Source organism: Castor canadensis, chromosome 11, assembly GCF_047511655.1.
Source record: "Castor canadensis chromosome 11, mCasCan1.hap1v2, whole genome shotgun sequence".
Lineage (NCBI taxonomy): Eukaryota > Metazoa > Chordata > Mammalia > Rodentia > Castoridae > Castor > Castor canadensis.
The window spans coordinates 49,685,765-49,709,960 of record NC_133396.1 but is presented as its reverse complement, the minus strand read 5'-3'; the positions used below and the strand labels follow the sequence as shown (position 1 = coordinate 49,709,960).

Here is a 24,196-nt window from a genome sequence, read left to right as displayed (position 1 = left end):
TAATGGCCATGGGCTTCCTTTGGTTTTAAAGTTTTAAGTTATTATTTCTTTTTTATCGACACATAATAATCACATATTTTTGTGGGTACGATATGCTTTCATTCATGTATACATGATGTAAGGATCAAGTCAGGGCAATTAGCATATCTGTCAACTTGAACTTTTACCAAGTCCTCTCCCCTTTCCTCTAGTTTTTTTTTGCAGTGCTTCCAGGGCCTTGGGCATGCCAGGCAAGCGCTCTACCACTGAGCTACATCCCTGCCCTCTTCTAGCTGTGCAGTATACTATTGTTAACCATAGTCATCCTACCACACAACAGGACACCAGAACTTCCTCCTATCTAACTATAATTTGGTACCTGCTGACTGACCTCTCTCCATCCTCTCTCCCCAGTCTCTGGTAACCACATTCTATGCTCAACTTCTATGAGATTAAATTTTTTAGAACCCACATGAGTGAGAACATTCAGCTTTTGTCTTCTCATGCCTGGCTTATTTTCCCTAACATAATGTCCTCCAGTTCTATCCATGTTGGTACTGATGACAGTATTTCCTTCTTCTTTAAGGCTGAATAGTATTCCATTATGTGTATATACTAAGATTTTTTTTTTTATCCATTCATCCATGAATGGACACAGGTTGATTCCATAGCTGGGCTATTGCCAATAGTGCTACAGTGGACGTGGGAGTGTGCCTGCCAGGCTTCCTAATAAGGGCTGAAGTAGTAACCCTTCATGTCATTTTTGGAAACTCAGAGTGCAAAGAACTTGCTCTAAGCATGTGACTGTGTGAACTCATCTCATTCTCAAAAATGAGACAGGTAATGTTATTGGGCCTAATTTACAGATGAGAACACGGAAGCACAGAAACATTACGTACGGAAATTGCCACCAAGGCCTCCAGTCAGTATGTGTCAGAGTCAGGATTCACACTAGACCCAGGCCTGGGTCTAGTGTTCAGCCTGCTTATCACTTTGACAGGTTATACCTAAGTAAATAGAAAGTCGGGGCAGTTACGGATGACTTTCTGGAGGAGGTGACATCTCAACTGAGTCAAGCAAGGAAACAGGGTAAGGTTGTCCCAGAGGAGCCAAAACTGAGCCTGCTGGGAGTCGGAGAACTAGTTCAGAGAGCTTGGCTCAGTATGTGCCCTGGGGTGGGAGAACAGGCACCTTTCAGGTGAGCTGGGGAAAGTCTAGGAGCGCCCAAGCCATATCAGAATGGACATCTCATCCCATGGCTAGGCCAGGCCCCTACCCCTATGTATCACTAGTGGACAGCGCTATGAGACTCTCCAGCCCCACCCCAGCCGCCCCACTTGGTTCCTAGGGCTGAGTGCGCAGGCGCAAGGGCAGCTGATTTACATCCCCCAGTTTGAGGGGAAAACCCAGGAAGTGTGGCCCAGGTACTAATCAAATTTCAGGCTAATAATAAACACCCTGAGTAATGAGAGGCCTGAGCCAGAGTGGGCACTGAGGCAGGAGCCAGGCGGGCCGCGAGGAGTGGTGTGAGTAGCCGGGCAGGGGGCACTGGGGAAGGGTCGAGGCCCCCAGCACCTGTGGGTTTGGTGGGGTCCCATGGGTGCCCACACAGAGGCACAGGCTTGGGGAGTCCCCAGGATGGCTGGCAGTCCTGCACATGGAGAGCCCCCAGACTGGGCCCTTTGGGGGTGCAGGTCTCGACTTCCAGGAGAGTAATGCAAGGCTGGGAGTGGGCAGGAATTGCTCCTTTTATGATGAGGCAATCCCATCTTTCCCCTTCCACCTCCACTGGATCATTTTAAAGCAGGTCCCAAACATTACATGGTGGATTTGTAGATATCTCAGGATTCATCTCTTAAAACCTCTAATCTCCCCCAAACCATCAGGCCTTACTACTTCTCTCTAGTGTTACCACACAGTCGGTGGGGTTCACCCACCTGGTGCAGTGTCCATGCCTTTCTCAGTTGATACGTTCACATCAGCACTCCATCATGGTGCTGGGGGTGTAGCTCAGTGGTAGAGCGCTTGCCTGACATTCATGGGTTTGAGCCTCAGCATTGCCAAAAAAAAAAAAAGTAGGACTCCAACACGGCCATTTGTTTCAAACCAGTCCCTCACTTTGCAGGTGGGTCTGAACTGCTCCCCTTACCTCCAGCCTCCACACCGCAGTGCATCTTTGCTCTGCTTTTTATTTGTGTCCAGCGACCACGTCCCCAGATGCATACAAAGGGCTCACGTACATACGGTTTCTTAGAGTGTTGGAAGAGGCAGTGACCACAGGCCACCTTGACCCAGGACAAGATTCCTGGGAGACCCAGGACCAGGAGTCGGGAAGCAGCCAGAATTGTGGCCTGGTGCCCAGGAGGGCTGCCGGTGTTGTGGAATCAGCCCTGGCCAGGAGAAGGCATTCTAGCTCCCCTTGTTCATAGACTCACTCTTGACCTTGGACTAGCCTCTTCTTGCCTATAAAGTTGCCACCAGCTGTCCCCTCAGTGGTCCCCTAAATCAAAAGTGTTTTATATGGACTGTTGGAGTGACTCAAGTGGTAGAGTGCCTGCCTAGCAAAAGGCTCTGAGTTCAAACTCCAGTACCGGCAAAAAAAAGAAAGAAAGAGAAAAGTGTTTCAAAACTGTCAGACATCTCTTGAAGTCACAAAGGCTCTGAGCAGTTTAGAAAGTGCCTTGACTTTTCTAAAAACCTTAACACATTATTTTAACATTTCATCAAAATGGGGTTATAATCTTTTTGCTTACAGTTCTCATATAACAATAAAAGCTAAATCATTTACAAATTAAAAACAAAAATGTAAACAAATAAAATGCAAATTAACCACCTTAATTTATGTAGTGTAGCTAATGGTGCTGTTTGTTCAAATAGAAAAAGTTTTGCATAAAAGAAATAAATTGCATGTATTTGGTTTACTAACAAAGAGCTGAGGCTTCAGATTTCATTCTGTTCTTCAACTGTTTTTTTTTTTAAATTTTTTTTATTTTTTATTTTTTGATGGGACTAGGGTTTGAACTCAGGGCTTCATTCTTGCCAGGTAGGCCCTATACTACTCGAGTCTCTTCTCCAGTCCCTTAAACTGTTCGTTTTTACTTTAATAATAGTATTGAGAAGGCTAGTCATGTAAACAGTCTTATATAACCTGGTAGTGAGAGATTCAAGTCTTTCCTTCCTCTTTCAAGGTAATCAGAACAGAACATAGTCAAACTTGCTACACAGGAGTACACTTAGTTTTAGATTTGAACACAGGTGTTTTTGCTGGATATTTGCTATTGTTCTTGCTGTAAATGAATGATTGCAAGTTACTCCGTCAAGCAGCTCCTCAACCTCATGGTCCTGAACTATGTCAGGTCTTTTCTGTTTGCCCTTGACTTTCTTTAACTCAGCGTGTTTGAAGCTCGAGGCCGCAGAGGTCTTTCTTGGTACCACACCTGTTAACTAGCCATGCGTGCCAGAAGGACCAGGGCACAGGCCTCTAAGAATTTCCCTCCTGACTGCTTTCTGAGTGCGGGGGAGTCTCAGTCCTGGTCTGAACCCTCTGATGCAGAGGTGTGAGCCCAGTCCCAAGCCCTGGCTGTAAGAGGAGTTCTTCCCGTCCTCTCTGTCAGCAGAGCTGCTTTCTCAAGCAGTTCTGCCTGGCTGGTGTCACTTTTGGGAGTTTCCTGCCCCTTTCTGGAGCTGGAGAGTGGCTTTGGGGTTTCACATAGGTCTAGGTGGTGGTAGAGGAAGAAGGAGCAGGGAGAGCACCTTCCGGTCAGTTGGGTGTCTACCATGTGCTCAACTGGGCACCTCTTCTCCTTCCGGTCCAGTAGCTTCGGTGGCTCCCAAGCCATGAATGGGTCTTGGAACCTCTTGGAGGTTGCTCTGCTCCGTGCCTGTTGTCCTCTCAGCTGCTGCTGCACAGGGTGGGCAGTAGTTTGGGGTGGACATGTTTCCCTTTCTCTTGGACGGAAGTGGAATTGCTGGGTCATGTGGAGATTCTGTTTAATGTTTTGAGGAACTGCCGATTGTTTGGCAAAGAGGCCGCGCCATTTTATCATCCACTTAATGCACAGGGGATCTGGTTTCTCCACGTCCTCACCAACCCTTGTCAGGGCGCATCTTTCTCATTCTAGCGATTCTAGTGGCTGGGAAGGGGATCGCACTGTGGTTTGGATTTGCTTTTCCCCTAATGATAATGGTGCCGAGCGCCTTTCGTGTGCTTTTTTGGTCGTTCGTATAATTTTTTTGGAAAATGTCTACTCAACTCTATACCATTTTACAGTTGGGCTGTTGCTTTATTATTTAGTTATGAGTTCTTTTTATATTCTGGATACAAGTTCCTTATTATACACAAATATTTCTTCCCAGTCTGTGGATTGTTTTCTTATTAGTGGTTTCTTTGGAAGACAAGTTTTAATTTTGATGAAGTCCAACTGGTCAATCAATTCTCTTTTATCACATGTACATTTGGTGTCATTGTTAAACGCCAAATCATGGAGATTTATCCCTGTGCTTTCTTCTGAGTTTTTGGCGGTACTGGGGTTTGAACTCAAGGTCTCATGCTTGTTAGGCAGGCACTCTACCACTTGAGCCACTCCACCAAGCCTTTTCTGTGTTGAGTATTTTTGAGAAAGGGTCTAACAAACTATTTGACTGGGGCTGGCTTCAACCTGTGATCCTCCTGATCACTGCCTCCTGAGGAGCTGGGATTATAGGCGTGAGCCACTAGTTCTTGGCTCTAAGAGTTTTTCTGTATAGTTTTAGCTGTTACACTGAGATCCAGTTGGAGTCAGTGGTGTGAGGTAGGGGTGTAAATCCACTCTTTTCTGTGTGGACGTACAGTTGTCCCAGCACTATTTGTGTACAAGACCATTCTTTATGCCATTGAATTGTCTTGGTATCATTATTGGAAATTAATTAACCATAACTGCTAGGCTTTATTTTTGAACGCCTAATTCTACTCTATTGAGCTATGTCTGTCATTAAGCCAGAACCACATTCTCATAATTACTGTTGCTTTGTAGTAAGTTTGGAAATGGGGAAGTGTGAGTTCTTTAATTTTGTTCTTCTTTTTCAAGATTTCTTTGCATCATCTGGTTCTCTTACATTTCTATATGAATTTTAGAATCAGCTTGAAAAATTCTGCAGAAAAGCCAGCTGGGAGTTTTATTGGGATGCCATCAAAGCTACAGAACATTTTGGCAAGTGTCTTAACGTATTAAGTCTTTCAACTCATGAACATTGGATGTCTTTCTATTTCTTTAAGTTTTCTTTCAACAACACGTAGTTTTCTATGTACAAGTCTTGAATTTCTTTTTAAAATTTTTTTAGAATGTATTATTTAAAATACTGTTTTTGGTTTATTATTTTTTTAAATAGACTTTCTTTATGCTTATCCTAACACTTATAATAATAAATTAGAACTTTCTCCCTTTTTGAAAGAAAAATCTGGCTGGCAGAGTGGTTCAAGTGATAAGAGCACCTGGCTAGCAAACATGAGGCCCTGAGTTCAAACCCCAGTGCCAAAAAAAAAAAATATATATATATATATATATATATATATATATAAATAAAAGCCTATGGACCATGTTGTTATGAATATGTCTTAAAATTCTCTCCATCACAATATATATAAAGAGCTTCTTCATTACTTGTCTTAATAGTCTTATGAACAAGTGCACTGTAATTTGCTCAGTCAATTCCCAAAGGAATTGACTTCCAGTCTTTGCCTATTGCAAACATTGCTGCAATGAGTTTCTCATTTTGTGCTGCAGGATACATCTCACAGTTTAGTCACTGGGTCATCTGTAATTTTGACAAATGTCCAAATGCACTCCATGAAAGGTGTCCCTATTTACTCTCCTTCCACAACGACAGAAAGGGCCACTTTCCTCGTGGCTTGGCACATAGGGGAAGTTTTAAACATTTGGATTTTTAACACTCTGTTGGTGTGAGTGTGGTTTGAATTTGCCTGTCCCTGACGAGTGACCCCACACATCTTGATGCTATATTTCTGTCTGCGAACTGTCTACTTAGGGCCTTTCCCCATTTCTCTGGTGGGTGGCTGGTCTTTCTCTTTCTGTTCACCCTTCATATATGCAGTGCAAGTGTTCCTGTCTCTCCTATGTCTGCACTTCCCGCAAGATGTTTGTTGTCATCAAGTTTTTGTTATTTACTTGTTTGTTTTGTGCTCTAGTCTATCAATCTTTTATGGATTTTTGGATTTCAGATCATAGTTAGAAAGACCTCTCATACTCCAAGGTTATAAAGAAATTCTCAAATTATTTCCTATAACTTTTATATTTTAAATCTTCTCACCTTTAAGTGTTTGATTGGGGGACTTTCCTCCCTGTCTTCTTCACCTCTCTTCTGAGAGGGCTGCTGTCTTTCTCCCCCAGCCGTCACAGTTTTGCCAACTCCCTGGATAAGAGAGCTTATCCTCCAGCATTGCCAAGTCCTTGCACATCTGACACCAGGTGTATTCACCCACAAATGATTGATAGCATCCAGTGATCTAGTCTGAAGACAATTTTCTGTTATGAATTGGAAGGTGTTGTTCTACTTTCTCCTTCCTTCCTATTTTGGTTTTTATGGTAAAATATATATAACAAAATGTACTTTAATCATTTTAAGTATTTGATGACATTAAGCATGTGTGCAGTCACTACTGCTTATATCCAAAACATTTCCATCACCCCCAGCTGAAGTTCTGGGCCTATTAATCAGTTATGCTCCACTCTGTGTAGCCCAGGTTGGCCTCAAACCCAAGATCCTCCTGCCGCGGCTTCCTAAATGCTGGAATTACAGGCATGCGCCACCATTCCTGTATTATTCCACTTTCTAATTCTCGGAATTTGCCTTTTCTAGTTCCCTCACATAAGTGGAACTGTATAGTCTGTCCCTTTTCACCTAGCTTATTTCATGCAATATAATGTCCTAAGATTCATCCATGTTGGAGCATGAGCCAGTGCTTCATACATTTTGAGATCTGGATAATATTCCCCTGTACGCGAGTGGCATTGTTTACCCATCCATCTTCTGGTGGCCTATTGGTTGTTTCTACCTCTTGGCTATTACAAATAATATTTCTCTGAATGCTGGTGCACAGGTATCTGTTATGTCCCTGGTTGTAGATCTCCCTCAGGGTGAATCACAGGTCATATGGGAGTTCTGCGTTTAGCTTTTGGATGAATTGCCAAAGTGTTTCCATAGCAGCTGAGCCATAATGCACACTCATGAGCATGCGTGAAGATTTCAAGTTTATCCACATCCCCAACACTAGTCATTTTCTATTTTTTGTCAATAGCCATCTCAATGGGTATGGAATGTTATTTCATTGTAGGTTTTTTTTGGGAGGGTGGGACTGGGATTTGAACTCAGGACTTCACGCTTGTAAAGCAGGTGCTCTACCACTTGAACCACTCCTCCAGTCCATTTTGCTCTGATTATTTTGGAGATGGGTCTCACAAACTATTTTCTGGGCTGGCTTCAAACCATGATCCTCTCGATTTCAGCCTCTCAAGTAGCTAGGATTGCAGGTGTGAGCCGCTGGCACTAGCTTTTCAGTGTGGCTTTGATTTGTGTTTTCCTGATGAGAAGTGATTTAAGTACCTTTCTCTGTGCTTACTGACCATTTGTATATCTTATTTGGAAAAATGTTGACTTTTTAAGACTTTTGCCCACTTTTTCCAGGAGTTGTTTGGGGTTTTGTTGTTGAGTTTTAGGAGTTTGTTACATATTCTGGATAGGAATCCATTGTCAAATATAAAATTTTCAGATATTTGCTGCTATTCAGTGAATATTGTCTTTTCACTCTCTGAATAGAATCCTTTGATGCACACAGGCTTTTGCTTTTAATATAATTCAATTTATGTAATTTTTTTGTTGTTGTAGATTGTTTTTGACAGCATTGATATTAAGTCTTCCAATCCGTGAACACAAGACACCTTCTGATTTATTTAGTTTTTTTAGATTCCTTTCACAATGTTACATAGTTTTCAGTGTATACTTTTTTACCTCATGGGTTAAGTTTACTCCTAGATACTTAATTCCTTTTTTTTTTTTGTCATTGTAAGTGGAATTATTTTCTTATCCTTTTTATGGTTGTTCATTACAAGTCTACAAAAATTCATCTGATTTTTTTAATATGGTGAAGAATATTGTTTAGCTCTAATTTGTTTTTAGTGTGTATGGATATTTTAGGGCTTTCTACACATAAAATCATGTTGTCTGGGAGCAGAGGTCATTTAACTTCTGCCTAATTATTTCCTTTTCTTGGCTAAGTGCTGTGGTTAGTGTTTCCAGTGCTGTGTTCAGTAGAAGTGGCAAAAGTCTCAGCTCTCTTTCTTTGGCTCATTCTTGATCTTAGCAAGAAAAGGTTTCAGTCTTTCATCATTAAGTATGTTATAAGATGTGGGTTTTTCATACATGGGCTTTCTCACGTTAATAAAGTCTTTTTTCTGCCAGGTGCTGGTGGCTCATGCCTGTAATCCTAGCTATTTGGGAGGCTGAGATTTGGAGGATCATGAATCGAGGTCAGCCCCGGCAAATAGTTTGCAAGCCCGCATCTCCAAAATAACCAGAGCAAAATGGACTGTAGGTGTGGCTCAAGCAGTAGAATGCCTGTTTCACAAACATGAAGGCCTGAATTCAAACCCTAGTCCCACACACAAAAAAGTTTTTTCTGTCCCTGGTTTATTGGACTTTTACTTTTTTTTATGGTGGTACAGGGTTTGAACTCAGGGCTTCATGCTTGCTAGGCAGGCTCTCTACCACTTGAGCCACTCCACCAGCTGAGCTTTTACTGTCTAATCATGAAAAGGTGTTGGATTTTGTCAAATGCATTAATTTAAATGATCATGTAGTTTCTTCATTCTTTTAATGTGCATTCTACTGATTGATTTTTGTATATTGAATCATCATTTCATTCTAGGAATAAGTCCCACTTAGTCATGGTGAATAATCCTCTTACTAAGCTGTTGAATTTAATTTGCTAACATTGTGTTAGGATATTTTGCATCTGTGTTTATAAAGTGTATTGGTCTATAAATTTCTTTTCTTGTATTTATTGGGCTTTACTATAAAGTATATTTTGTCTGACAATAACATAGCTGTCTCAATTCTCAATCACTATTTGTACAAAATATCTTTATCCGTATTTTTACTATTATTTTCTTGTGTCCTTTGAAACAGAGTAAGTCTTTTGGGCTGGAATGTAACTCAGTGGTAGAGTGCTTGCCTAGCATGCAGTAGGCCTTGGGTTTGATCCCCTGCAGTGCAAAATTAATTAATTAATTAAAGTAAGTAAGTAAGTCTTCTGTAGACAGTGTATAGATGAATCTTATGGGTTTGAAAAATCAATTTGCTTGTTTCTGCCTTTGCATGATAGAGACTTTTAGTTCATTTGCATTTAATGACTATTGATAAAGATTTGCTTCTGCCATTTACCTTTTGTTTGCTGTATATCTGGCATGGTTTTTGTGCCTCGATTCCTCCATTTTGTGTTTAGTTGATTCTTTTTGGTAGTCACCATTTTGATTGCCATTTCTTTCCTTTTCTGCATGTTTTAAGTTATTTTCTTAGTGGTTCCCTTGAAGATTACCAACAGCATCTTAAGTTGATAATATCCTAATCTGAATAATATCAACTTAACTTCATCAATATACAAAACTCTGCTCCATACGTCTTTGTTGTTTCCGCTTCATATTGTCATTGTCACATGTTACCTCTTTATACACTGCGTGACCACCGATATAGATTAGTCATCGCTCTATGCATTGTCTGTTAAATATTGTAGGAGTTAGGGCTCATAACAGAAGCACCATATTTCTGGCTTCTCCGTTTACCTATGTAGCTACCTTTGCTGGTGTTTCATATTTGTTAGTACAGTCCCAAGTGCTGCTAGTAGGCTTTCATTTCAGCATGAAGGACTCTCCTTAGCCTTTCTTGTCTATTGGTAATGTACTCCTTCAGACTGTGTTTTTCTGGAAATGTCTTCATTTCTCCTTCATTACTGAAAGACAGTTTTGTCCAATATATGATTTGCTGTTGACAGTTTTACTGTTTTTAAATATGTCATGCTATACTTTCTGGCCTCCATGGTTTCTTTTTTGTTTTTGTTTTTTGTCTGTACTAGGGTTTAAACTCAGGGCTCTGCTCTGGCTAGGCAGGTGCTCTACCACTTGAACCATGTCCCCAGTCCTTTTTGCTCTGGTTATTTTAAAGATAGGGTCTCACTTTTTGCCCAGGCTGGCCTGACCTGCAACCCTCCAATTTTACATTTCCCACTGTAGCTTGGATGACAGGCATATAGGAATGAACTACCAAACCAAACCGTTGGTAGAGATGGAGTTTCACAAACTCTTTGCCCAGGCTGGTGTTGAACTGTGATCCTCCTGATCTCAGCTTCCTAAGCAGCCAGGATTACAGGCATAAACTAACAGTGCCTGGCTATTTCATACCACATTTTTTTTTTTTGTACATTCATCCACTGTTGTATATATAGGTTACTTCCAAGTCTTGGCTACTGTGAATAGAGCTACATGAAAATATAGATCTCTTTGACATACTAATTTCATTTCCTTTGGATACATACCCAGTAGTGAGATTGCTGCACCATATGCTCATCCTATTATTTGTTTGTTTGTTTTGGTGGGTCTGGAATTTGAACTCAGGGCTTCGCACTTGCAAAGCAGGTGCTGTACCACTTGAGCCACACCTATAGTCCATTTTACTGTAGCTATTTTAGAGATGGGATCTGGGGAACTGTTTGCCTGGGCTGGCCTCAAACTGTGATCCTCCCAATCTCAGTGTCTCAAGTAGCTAGGATTACAGGCGTGAGTCATGGGTGTCTATTGTTAGATTTTTTGAGGAAGCTCTATACTGTTTTCCAGAATAGATGCACTAGTCACATTCCCACTAACATTATGAGAGCCTCCTGCTCCACGGCGTTGCCAGCACTGGTTACTTCCCTCACTGATAACAGCCATTCTCCTGGGGGAGAGGCAATGACTCTCTGTGCATTTCCCTGATGGTCACTGGTGTTGAGCATCTTTTCATATACATGTTGGCTATTTGCATGTCTTTTGAGAAATAGTCACTCAAGTCCTTTGCATGTTTAAACAAAATTTTAATCTTATTTATTTTGAAATAAGATGAGCAAAATTTATTTTCTTCACCAAAAATAATAGCAACATTTTCTGTATTATTTCTAGATAAACCACAATCTTTTGCATATTTTAATAAGATTATTTGATATATTGTAAGAATTTTTGTAAATGCCACAATGTCCGTCCACCCAGCACAACAATAAAAAAGAGACCTAAAAAAATTTGATAGGATTACTTGAGCTTTTTAAATATTGAGATGCTTGAGTTGTCACTATAATCTGGATATTAACCCTTGCCAGAGTTCCCTGTTCTGTAGATTACCTCAGCACTGTTGATTTTTCCCTTTGCTGTGCAGAAGCTTTTCAGTGTCATGTGATCTGCTTGCCTGTTTTTGCTTTGGTAGCCTATGCTTCTGAATTCCTATAGAAAAAATCCTTGCCCAGACCAGTGTACGGAAGCATTTCCCCCATTTACATTTAGTAGGTTTATACTTTGAGTCTTACATATTAGTCTTTTATGCATTTTGACTTGGTTTTTATAACTGGTGAGAGAGAGGAGTCTAGTTAATTCTTCTGCATATAAACATCCAGTTTTCCTAGCACAATTGATTGAAGAGGACTTCCTTGCTCCAACATGTACTCTTGGCACCTTTATTGAAAGTCAGTTGGCTATAGATGCACAGATTTCCTTCTGGATTCTCTGTTCTGTTCATTGGTCTATGTGTCTGTTTTTGTGCCAGCTGCATGCTATTTAGTTATTGCTTTGTAGTATATTTTGAAGTCAGGTAATGTGATATCTCTAGCTTTGTTCTTTTTGTTCAACATCACTTTGACTCTTTGGAGTCTTTTGTGGTTCTATACAAATTTTGGGATGTTTTTCCATTTATATGAAGAGTGTTATTGGTACTTTGTTGGAGATTGCTTTGAATTTGTTCATTGCTTTGAGTAGCATTGAAATTTTAACAAGATTAAAATGGGGTACATGGGAACTTACTGGACACAGGTTATCTTTCCACCTGTGTGTGTCTCCTTGAATTTCTTCCATCAGTGTCTTACAGTGGAGGTCCTTCACCTCCTTGGTTGGAGTTATTCCTAGGTAGTTAATTTATTTTTTGGCAGCTACTATAAACAGGATTATTTTCTTTTTTTGGGGGGTGGCACTGAGCTTTGAACTCAGGGTCTCATGCTTGCTAGGCAGGTGCTCTTACTGCTTGAGCCACTCCACCAGCCTGCTTTCTTGATCTCTTCTTCAGCTACTTTGCTATTGGCATATAAAAGCAGCACTATTTTATATCCTACAAGTTCGTTTCATCTATTAGTTGTAATGGATTTTTGGTGGAGCCTTTAGGTTTTCCTGTATGTAAGATCCTGTCATCTGCAAACAAGAACTATTTCATTTCCTTCTTTCCAATTTAGATGGACTTTCTTTCTTTTGCCTAGTCATTCTGGTTAGGACTTCCAGTGCTATGTGAGCAAGAGTGGCAAGAGTGGACATCTTTGCCTTGTTCTAGATTTTAAAGGAAAATCTCTCAACTTTTCCCTTTTTGAGTATAATGTTGGTGAGGCTTGCCATGAATGACCTTTATTGTGTCAAAGTACTTTCCTTCCATACGTAATTTATTGAGATTTCAAAGTCATAAATGGACATTAAATTTTATTAGTTGCTTTTTCTGTGTCTAGGGTTGTTGTCTTTCATTCTGTTAGCCTGACACATTACATACATTGCATACATCTTTACCTGGCAGGAATGAACCCCATTTGAACATGGAGCATAATCACGTTGATGTGCTGTTGGATTCAGCTTCCTGGTGTTTTGGGGCCACTATGTTTGCAAATATTTTCTCTGCTTCTTGTCTCTCCTTCTGCAACTTCTAGAAGCATATGTTTGGCGGGGGGCGGGGGGCAGGGGAAGTCCCACAGGTCTGTCAGGATTTGCCATCCCCCCAAGGACAGTCTTTCAAAATTTCTGTTCTACAGATAACAGTTCCTGTTGACTTATCTTCAAGTTCACTGATCCTGCTTAAATTTGCTGATAACCTTCTAGTGAGCTTTTCATTTCAGCTACTGGACTTTTCAGTTCCAGAATTTCTGTTTGGTTCCTGTTTTTAAAAAATCAGCTATTTTTAGGGCAGTTTTAGGTGTTTATGGCAAAACTGAGCAGAAGGTACAGAGAGTTCCTGCCTCCGCCAACACATACAGCCTCCCTGCTATCAGCACACTATGGCAAAGTTGTATGTGTGTTGCAGTCAATGAACCAGCACTGACAAATTACTGTCACCCAGAGTCCATGGTTTATACAAGAGCTCACTCTTGGTGGTGCCTATTCTGTGGGTTTGGACAAAAACATGCCAACATACATCCACCTGTATAGCGTCATAAGGAAGAGTTGCATTCTCTCCCCCAATCCCTGGCAACCACCCATCTGCACAACTGGCTTTTCCAATCTAGAAAGTGGTTTATCTCACTTAGTGATATGGATTTAAGGTTACTCTGTGTTTTTTCATGGCTTGACAGGTTATTTTTAATGCTGAAGAATATTCTATTTGGCTATATCACATTTTCTTTTCTTTCTTTTTTTTTTTTGGCAGTACTGGATTAAATGGGGGTACATGGTATAAGAGCCTTGTGCTTGCTAGGCAAATTTCCAACACTTGAGTCATACCCTAGCCCAGAAAAACTTTTAGTTGTTTTTCGGTTAGGGTCTCCTATCTGTGCCTGGAGTTGACCTCCCATTGCGATTGTCCTACTTCCACCTCTTGAACATCCAAGATTACAGATATGTGTCACCACCCCTGGCTGATTATTTGAGATGGGGGTCCTAATAACTTTTTGCTTGGGCTGACCTTGAGCTACAATTCTTCTATCACAGTTTCTTTTATATATTTGCTTACTGAAGTACCACATGGTTTCTTCCAAGTTTTGGTGACTTTTTATGATTACTAGCAGTTTATTCATATTCTCATTTTACTCACACACTGCTTTCCTTTAGTTTTTGTCCATGACTTCCTTTGGCTCATTGAACATCTTCAAGGTCACAGATTTATCATCCTTGACTTGTTCCAATGTACTGGCTTCCTTGTGGATGGCTAATGTCATCTTATTTTCCTGCTTCTTTGTGTGTTTTGTAATTTTTTTGAGAACTGGACGTTTTGAGCATTATGTGTGGTAACTCTATTAAATCTGATTTCCCCACTCCTCAGGGACTGAATCCTGCTTGTGAAGAGCTGAAGCTTTTGTCTTTTTCAAACAATTTTTTCATAGTACATGTTCCTTGTGTGTGGTCACTGATGATTCTGTCTTCTATCTCTGCGGTCAGTCAGTGTCCTGTCAAAGATTTCCTCAAATGTCCCCAAAGAAGAGGAGGGTACTCTTTCTTTAAAATCCCCCAGAAGGTACATCAGTCCTAGGGAGTGGAAATCATGGCTGCCTCTCTGTTGCACCCTCACTGATCCAAAGCAGTGGTCAGCAGTCAGAGTCCACAGCCTCAAGATTTGAAGGTCAAGGGCCATGTTGTCCATCCAGGCTCCTGCTGGCTGGGCCAGCCACCCCCAGTGCTGCCTTCCTGGGGCTGGGGTCGGGGCAGGGGTAGGCAGTCCCCACCATGGCCTCCCCTGGGTTCCTGAAGCTCCACAGCCTGATCACTGCATTTTCCTGGGCAGCTCCAGACGTCCAAACCAGGGGACAGGTTCCTGGCACCTCCTGGGCCACTGTCTTCCCTAACACCCCCTCACATCCCAGGACAGCTGTGGAGCCTCTCAGTCTGGAAGCTAAGGTCCTCCAAATCGCCAGCCAACCTGCAGCCCTCCTGAACCAGTCCGTCACTTCCTAGTGGAGAAATTTCTTCAGCGACCCGTCTACTAATGTCCTGATTCTGGCTGTTTTTTAAAATTTCTAAGAATTCATTCTGTGCATGTTCTTTAAAAAATAGTGCCCGAGTGTTCTTCCCGATTGCAGCACCGTTCTGTATTCCTGAGGTCACTGGCTGCTGGTGTGGTTGCTCTGAGCGTTTCTCCTGCTTGGCTTGCTCTCTCTTTTGTGTCTAGGGGGACAGAACTCCAATATCAGGTGACCCCTGGCTGCTGGGTGCTGAATGAGCTGGGGATGTAAATGCTTTGCTCTTGGGGACAAGAGGGAAGTTGGCCATTTTTCTGAGTCTCCCCCTAACAGTGTCTCTAGGTCTTTCCTTCAGGCAGATGTCAGTTGATTGAAGAGTGAGACAGAAGGACTTTGTACGAACTTTATTGTCAGGAAGGACACTGCTGCTGTCCCCAGCTGTGCCTGGGGGACAACCCTAATCTTATGCTCCGGTGACTGACAAGTTGTCACCTGCCTAAGAATGGGGATGTGGTTGGGGTCAAGCCCTTTTGATTTAAATTTCCAAACTGACCTCTTTCTTACGTCACACCTCCCACCCATTTACTGCTGGGTGCATTTGGCACCTCTACCTCTGCAGTCCTGTGGCTTAAAAAAGCTCCTTCCCCCTCTGGGCATCAGTGTGGGGACACTTTACATGGAATCAGTCCCCCCAGTCCTTTTATCTTCCAAAATGTCACTGCCATCTGTCCTCCTGTAGCCACATCTGTTCTCTTTCTCTTGGGGACGACTGGACTTGGCTGTGGTTCCTGGGTTTGCAGGAGGGAAGAAAAACAAATGCATGTGTTTAGGCTGCCAGGGCGAACAGGAAGTCACAGGTCTTTTCTCAGCTTACTTTCTTAGAATAAACAAAGGCTTTGCAAAACATTTAAGAGAAGTGGGGTGCAGGGGTCTGAAATCAGGCCAGACCCCATGGAAGGAAGAGGTGACACAGAGGCCCACAGACTCCTCGGGGCTTAGACCACAAGAGCAAACAAGCCGGGCTTAGAAGTTCTAGAGCAACAAAGTCAGCCCACAGTGCACAAAAAGTCAGGACAGTAGTTACCCCTGGAGTAAGTGTAGAATGAGAGTTGATCTGGGAATCACTTTGGGTGCGAGAAACGGTCTCTGCCTCCATGTGGGTTGTAGTGACATGGTTATATATAGAGATAAAAATTTTCCAAACTGTATACATAAGACGTTGAGTCCTTTACACTGTCATGTGTGTCTCACACCTCAAGAAGCAAGAAAAAGGGAAGGAAGCTGACATTTATCGAGTGGCTGCTGTAGGCTAGGCAACGGCTGGGTCTGCTTTCTAAAACGCCATGTCCAGCACGTACTATATCCTAAGCACTGCAGATCCTGAGGACTCAGCAATGGACAAAGAATGAGGAACAGCTGTGCCACATCTGCTTGCTTTAGAGTAGGAGAAAGTGTGAAACAAGCACAGGCATGGAAGGAAAGTGACCACAGGGAGCAGCAAAGGGCATTGTCAGAGAGTAGCAGTATGGGGGACACTCCGAAAGTCTCCCTGAGGATATGCAGTTTGAACAGAGATCCCAAGGATGAGGAGGAAGTGAAGAGCATGTGCAAAGATCCTGTGGTAGGAAGAGGCCAGGCACACAGGGAGGGCAGAGAAGGGACCCAAGCAGGTTGCAGCTAATGTGATAAGGGCCTCAGAACAACTGATTCACAGATGGGGAAACTGAGGCTCTGAGAGGTGGCTACCCCGGATTGCCCAGTAAGTGCAGCTGGGTTGGAAGCCAGTATTGTCTGGCTGCCTCTGCCTGCTGAGTCGGAGAATGCATCTAGGAATGTGGATGGAGAAGCCACATGGGTTCCAGGCCACTGCCAGCTTTCCTGACTCTCCCACCTCTCAGCTCCACAGGGCCTGTGGCCAGGGGTGGCTATGGGATCCTGCCCTGAAGAGCAGTACTGGGACCCCCTGCTGACCACCTGCGTCTCCTGCAGGTTGACTTGCAGCCTTCGGAGCCAGCGCATCTGCACAACCTTCTGCAGTGAGTTATGGGGCCTGAGCCCAGGGGCCTGGACCATCCCCCACCACACTTTCCCCAGATCCTCCTCTGTCAGGCAGTGGAGAAGTACGAGAAGGGGAGTGAGGTGTACAGTGTAGTGCCTCTTTGCCTTCAAGCTTTCTGCTCTGGCTGCATTGGCTCCTTTCAGTTTCTTAAACATGCTGCCTTCTTTCCTGCCTCAGGCCCTTTGCACATGCTGTTCCTCTGCCTGGAATGCATTTCCCACATTCATTTTCTCTCATCTCCCTCCTAGCCAACCTTCAGGTCTCCAGCCAAGTATCAGAGGTCTCTTCTGACTACCCAGCAGAAGTTAGCCCTTCTTTGTCATTCTCTGTTACTTTCTTTTGAAAAATTTTTATTATAGAAATTATCAAACATACATAAACATAGAGAAGATAGCACAATAAATTTCTGTGTACCCATTATCAGTTTCAAAAATCCTTGAAGCTCTATCTTTTTATTTTCCAATCATTTTTAACTTGTGTATTGTAAAACAAATTTAAAACTCAGTCTTCTTTTTTGTGGTACTGGGGTTTGAACTTAGGACTTTGCATTTGCTAGGCAGGCACTCTACCATTTGAGAGCCACACCCCAGCCCTTTTTGCTTTAGGTATTTTTCATGTAGGGTCTTGCTTTTATGCCCGGACTGGACTGGACCTTGATCCTCCTATTTATACTTCCCAACTAGCTGAAATGACAGGTGTGCACTGCCAGGTCCAGCTTCTATTGGCCGAGATGGGATTTTGTGAACTTTTTGCCTGGGCTGGCCTCGAAACTTCTATTCTTCAGATCTCCTGAGTAGCTATGATTACCACCTTGAGCCACTGTGGCTGGCCTAAAACTGTATTAGTCCCAAAGGAGGAAAGGTTTATTTTGCCTCATAGATTTAGAGGTTCCAGTCCATGGTCACTTGGCTGCCTTGTTTCTAGGCCATGGTGAGTTAGAACATCATGGTGGAGAGTTTATGGCAGGGTAGACATACTCACCTCATGGTCGCCAGGAAGGAGAGGGCAAGAGAGAGAGACAGGGAGAGGGACAGGGACAAGAACAACATATACCCTTCAAAATCTTGCCCCCAGTGACATACTTTCTCCAGCTGGGCCCACCTCCTAGCAGCCCATTTAGTGTGAACTCATCTCTGTGCCCCCATGATCCCATCGCCTCTCCATAGCACCAGCAGCTGGGCACCAAGCCTTCAACATGAGTCTGAAAACATTTTATAACCAAACTCTAACAGAGCGCTCCTGTCAGGTCACCTGACACATAAGGGCCTCAAAGACATGAGCTTACATTTTATTACGCTGCAGTAATTTCCCTGGATAATCTAATACTCAGTTCATGGTCAATTGTCTTCACTGGTCTTCAAAACTATCTGTGGCTGAGCTGGGCACTGGTGGCTCACACCTGTAATCCTAGCTACTTGGGAGGCAGAGATCAGGAGGATAGCAGTTCGAAGCCAGCCACAGGCAAATAGTTCATGGGACCCTATCTCAAAAAAACACATCACTAAAAAGGGCTGGTTGAATGACTCAAGGTGTAGGCCCTGAGTTTAAATCCCAGAAGCACACAAAAAAACCCCAACTATCTGTGGCTTACTGCATTTTTATTATAGCTTGTTGTTTTCCTTGATAGACAGTTCAGTCTGACTCAGCCACTAGACTGAACTCCCTGAGGGGAGGAACCAAGTCTGACCTGAGCCTAGCACAATCTAACACTAGTGAGCACTTTGTCCATACTTACTGAGAGGCTGTGACTTGCCCAAGATTGCACAGATTAAAAGTGGAAATGTCAGGATTTGAACCCAAAACCTGACACTAAAACCATGGCTATGAATTACTATTCATCAATGAATCAGAACGTTCATTGTTTCACTCCACATATGTACGTACATGCATACACACACAGGGCCACCTGATCTTCACAGAGGTCCCAATTCCATGACCTCCCTGGTCTTTCCTTCACTCTATCAAGGACATAAATGTGTGTGTGTTTGCACAATGAAGATGCTCAAATGAATATTCTATTCAGACCTTCATTAACAGCACTTATGAGAGTCAGGCACTGTGCTGGGTGCTTCAGCTCTGCCAGTCAACTCTGAGAAGTCAGAGTGGTTGCTATCCCTCTCTTGAAATGAGCAAACTGAGGCAAGGAGCGATTAAGATCAACGACCTGTGGGTGGTGGTGTAGGGATGTCCCCAAATCTGTTTGGCTTTGTAGCTGTGTTGTTAATCACTGCCTCTGAAATGTGCGCTTAGATCCTACATTTTCATGTAAATAGAACCTCATTTTAAAGACAAAGGAAACTTAACCTGTGAAAGTAAAAACACCCTGAGGCTTTCCAGAAAGTAAATGGTCATTCCCTTCCTTCCTTCCTTCCTTCCTTCCTTCCTTCCTTCCTTCCTTCCTTCCTTCCTTCCTTCCTTCCTTCCTTCCTTCCTCCCTCCCTCCCCCCTCCCTCCTTCCCTTTTTCCTTCCTTTCTTCCTATCTTTCTTTTTGAAGTTTTGGGAATGAACCCTGGGTCCCAAACATGCTAGGCAAGCTCTATCACTTGCGCTACACCCCCACCCTCAAATCCATTTCTTTTGTGCACCTATAGTTGACTGTGCTGTGTTCCCCTATGGCAAGTGAGCATGGTCTGCAGTGAACTTAGCTTCTGCTCCTTGGCACTGACACCTGTTTGAGCTGTGTGACAGAAGTGCTGTTACTGTGAGCTTTCCTATCTCCTACCAGCCCCCTCCCCATCTTGCCAAAGAGGATTCTGCCTTTTCCTCTCCATTCCTTATGTTAATTTGAAATGTTTCTCCTTGATAAGGTTCGAAAATTACAAATAAAGATCTTATATGACAATGTAATAATCCAGACATCAATTTTAAAAGATAAGTAGAAAATCTTCTTATGCTTGGAAACTAAGAAATGCACTTTTAAAGACTCTGTAGGCCAAAGAAGAAATAATAGTGAAAAGTGAAAATACTTCAAACTAGATTCAGGGAAAATATTACTTTCTAAAATGTGTGCAATGCAGCCAGTATAGTACTTAGAGGACAATGCATAGCCTCCAACTTACAAATTGTAAAAGAATTTGGATCATCCTGGGATTGCCTTTTGAGAATTGGACTGTGAATTTTTTTTTCTTTGATGAACTTTGAGGCCAGACCCAGAGCCTCTGTAGGCCTGTGTCACCCAGTAACATCACTCCTTTCTGTCTCCCAGAGTCCTTCAGTTGCCGCAAGGAACAAGGCAAGTACTACGACCACCTCCTGAGAGACTGCATCAGCTGCATCTCCACCTGTGGGCAGCACCCTAAGCAATGTGCATATTTCTGTGAGAACAAGCTCAGAAGCAGAGGGAATCTCCTCCCAGAGATCAGGAGACAGCAGATGGGTCAGGTGGAAGCCAGGACAGATAATTCGGGAAGGTTCCAGGGACTGGAGCACAGAGGCTCGGAGGCAGGTCCAGGTAAGCTACCCATCAGTTTGCATGATGTCTGAGGGCCAGACTGGGTGGGAGGCCAGGCACCAGGCTTGGCTGAGAGGAGCCTACAAGTTAGGAAGCCCAAAGTCCTGGCAAATAGCTAGAAGCCAGTGGGCTTCCTCCCAAGATAGAAGAACCATTTAGACAAAATTTCCAGAAGTCTGGGAAGAAGGAAGCAGAAGAAAAGGACCCTGAGAGGAGGCCTTATAAAGGGGACAGCTGAGACCAAGCAAGTTTCTTTTACTTACTTATAATTTTAAAATTTTTATTAATTTTAATTGATGTAAAAATTTGCATACAGATATGGGTACTGTGATGTTTTGACACATGTATTCATTGTATAAGGTTCTAATTAGGATAAACTGATCTATCTCAAACATCATTTCTTTGTCGTAAAAATATTCAAAATCCTTTCTTTTAGGTATTTTTTTTTTCATTTCTTTTTATTTTTACAGTACTAGAGGGGTGAGACCCAAGGCTTCAAAGATGCTAGGCAAGTGTTCTACCCCTGAGGCACATCCCCCAGCCCTCTTCTAGCTATTTTGAAATGTGTAACACGTTGTCATCTAAAGTCACCCCACTTGCTATAGAACGCCAGAACTCACTTATGTCTGACTGTGACTTTTTTTTTTTGATGGGACCAGAGTTTGAACTCAGGGTTTTGAGCTTGCTATGTAGATGCTCTACTACTTGAGTCACACCTCCAGCCCCTGTCTAACTGTGACTTTGTACCCAGGGACCAGCCTCTCCCCACACCATCTCCCGATAGCCTCTACACCTGAGCAAGTTTTGGAAGCCAGACAGCAGGTGGTGCATGTGAGTCACATGTCAGGTAGCCTCCCCCAAGCCTCCACCAAGAACCAGGCTCCTGTCAGAGGCAACGGAGGATTCCTGAGAGCAAGGGAAGATATTACTGAGAGGGTCAATGGCACTTTGGACGTGAGAAGAGGGTCCTGTTGAACTGGGCACCCACTCAGTGCCAGGGTGGAGCCCATCCAGGTTATCCTCCTGCCCACATCCCTGGGCGTACCTGCTTGCTGAGGTTGAAGGGGATGGGGGCGATGCATGGGGATCCATGAACACTCGAGATGACCTTGTGCTGCCCTTGGCCTATCCTCAGAGAAGTGACACATCCAAGTTCCCAGGGAGCTGATTGGTTTCTTTTCTTTCCTGTGACTTTCCTCATGGTGACTTCATTTCCTTATCAAAGGGTGGGGGCTTGTGAGCCCTGATGAAGGAGACTCTGCTTGGCCAGACTGTCACCTTCAACTCTTGCCTGCTGTCCTGTTGGTAACACGTTGCTGTGAAACAAGCTGTCTGTCCCCAGCTTAGTGGCTCAGGGTTCCTCACGAGTGGAATTGCCCATGTCAGCTGCTCTGTGTGTCTCTCATCTTCCTGAGTCTAGCAGATGGACAGGACTGTCCTTTCTATGGTGATGGCAGGAGTGTAAGGGACAGAAACACACGCCTTTGCTGCCTAGGCTGGCAACTTGGGTTATGTCACCGTTGCTGTGTTCTACTACTCAAAAAGTCACAGCACCATCAGATTTAAGGAAAAAGAAACAGATGTCACGTCTTGGTGGGAGGAGCAGCAAACAACTTATTGCCATGGTGTTTGTGGCCAATTTTTTTTATTGTGGTGGGGAGAGATCTACCATTTGAGCCACTCCCGCAGTCCATTTTGCTCTGGTTATTTTGGAAACGGGATCTCTCAAACTACTGCCTGGTCTGGCCTCAAAACTCGATCCTCCAATCACAGTCTCCCAAGTTGCTAAGATTACAGATGTGAGTCACAGGCCTTTGTGACCAATTTTAATCTAGCACAGTCTCTCTTGGGAGAGGCCCTACAGATTCCTGTGGCAGGGGTAGATACATAGGAATGACACACCAACCTCAGGGGGGTGGCCATGCCTCCCCCCACCTGCCCAGTGTCTAGTGACCACGCCTCCCCCACATTGAGTGATACACTTGGTTCTTCCTACCAACCTGGGGCCTCCCCACCTCCGATGCATAGATGCCCCTTCTGGTCGATCGTACCCCCATAACGGATGGAGAGACTGAGTCTTAGAATTTGGAGTGCCTCTGAGAGCCATGTGGAGAGTGCGCGGCTGAGTTGGGATTGATCCTAGTCTGTGCATCCTGACAGTTGTCCACCCTGCAGACACAGAGTGGCATCTACAGGGTGATGTGCTGCCTGTAGCTGAGCTGACCACTTCCTGTTTGTGGGCACCAGCTAAGACCTTCCCTGGGGTACTGGGGAAGAAACTTGGAGCCTCATCTTGGCTCTAAGGATGGACCCCCAGAATTGGGGGGTGCGAGTTAAGCTGTTGGGAGCTCTGGGGTCAGCATCATTATGCCTCACTGTGCAGCACTGGCTGACCCCACGGGCCACACTGTGCTCAGGGGACACCACAGGCTCCCAGGTGGCTCGGTGTCTTTCTTGCTGTGCCTGGCCCCTGCCATGTGTCTGTCCAGTGGTGTGAGGCTCTGATCCATTGGGCTCTCCCCTCTGACACCTGTATGTGCCAGTGGGACAAGAGCTGGGGTCAAAGGGGCCACAAATAGGAAGTCTGGGCCATGTGCATAGGAGAGGGACTCAGGTATGGACCTGTTTGAGGGCAAGGAGCAGAGGACACCATGTGAACAGGGTATTGCACATAGTGGAAGGGCTGATCTGTCCCCTGTCCCTCCATGGGCTTCCTGAACCTTGCCACCCCTGCTTACCCTCCACCCTTCCAGGCCCCACCTCAGTCCACTCTAAGGTTTTCACAGCTGCCAGTCTGACACATGACTATGGAGGGCTTGCTGGGAATGGGGGAGGCTGTAAGAGCAGGGTGGACCCTGTACCTGACCTCAGGGAACTCACAAGCTCATGGAGGGACAGACAGTGGACAAGACTTATGTGAACGAGAAATTGATCTCGGTGTGGTGAGACTGGGAAGGAACTCCCTAAAGAGGGGCCTTTAAGGCAGATAAGGTGAAGACATACCCCTGGTTCCATTCCTCATTAGCTGTGCAGCCTTGGGTAAGTCACTTAACCTCTCTGAGCTTGGTTCTGTGAGATCAAGGTCATACACCTCCATGGAGTTGTGAGGCTTGTAAGGTCAGTGAAGTTCAAGGCATGTAGTAGATGTCATTTAAAAGGACCCATGCTTCAGAGATGAGATGGAGCAGGGTGTTCCAGGCAGGGGGAGCAGCAGGTGCTGCAAGGAGCTGTGCAGAGCTGTGCTTGTGGTAGCCATCTAAGGAGAGGAGATGAAATGCCTGCATCACGGGTCCCAGGCTGGTGGTGCACAGTGGCCACTTGGCAGAAGCAGGCCCCCCTCACCCCAAATTCATTTTAAATGTTGAGACTGATGGCTCTGCACATTTTACAGTATGGTGTGGAAAGCCATGTGGCTCACAGGCTGTGGCCCTCAGGGCCAGGGGGCCAGGCCTCCACGATGGTCTGAGAGTGGCTGGGGCAGCAGGAGAGGAGGCTGTAGGTGCCTTGTGGTCAGTGTGCCCGTGAGGGCCTGGATACCCCGTCTATTTGGAAGGAGGGCTGGCTGGGCTTTCTTCTCAGCCTGCCTGGATGTGGGGCTGAGGGGGAGGCGACTGGGAGCCTTGAAAACTCTGAACATCAGAAGATGGAGTCAGACCCTTAGCCCCAGGGAGATGCACAGCAGGCAGCACCTGACCAGCGGGTGGGGGCACAGGGCAGGGGCCTCTACCTCCCTCTGGGTGGGTGGAGAACTTGAGAAGCTGCAGAGGGACTGAGACA

At 44.2% G+C, this 24,196-nt stretch overlaps 1 protein-coding gene across 1 annotated transcript in view; it reads left to right on the top strand.

The window, feature by feature from the left end:
- The window catches only part of Tnfrsf13b (TNF receptor superfamily member 13B), a 91,041-nt gene that overhangs the window by 56,616 nt on the left and 10,229 nt on the right, over positions 1–24,196 (top strand). Inside the window, exons 2-4 of the mRNA XM_074044759.1 lie at positions 1,422–1,505; positions 16,898–16,944; positions 20,174–20,419. Of these exons, the coding sequence (XP_073900860.1) occupies positions 1,422–1,505; positions 16,898–16,944; positions 20,174–20,419 (377 nt within the window). The remainder of the gene's footprint in view (positions 1–1,421; positions 1,506–16,897; positions 16,945–20,173; positions 20,420–24,196) is intronic.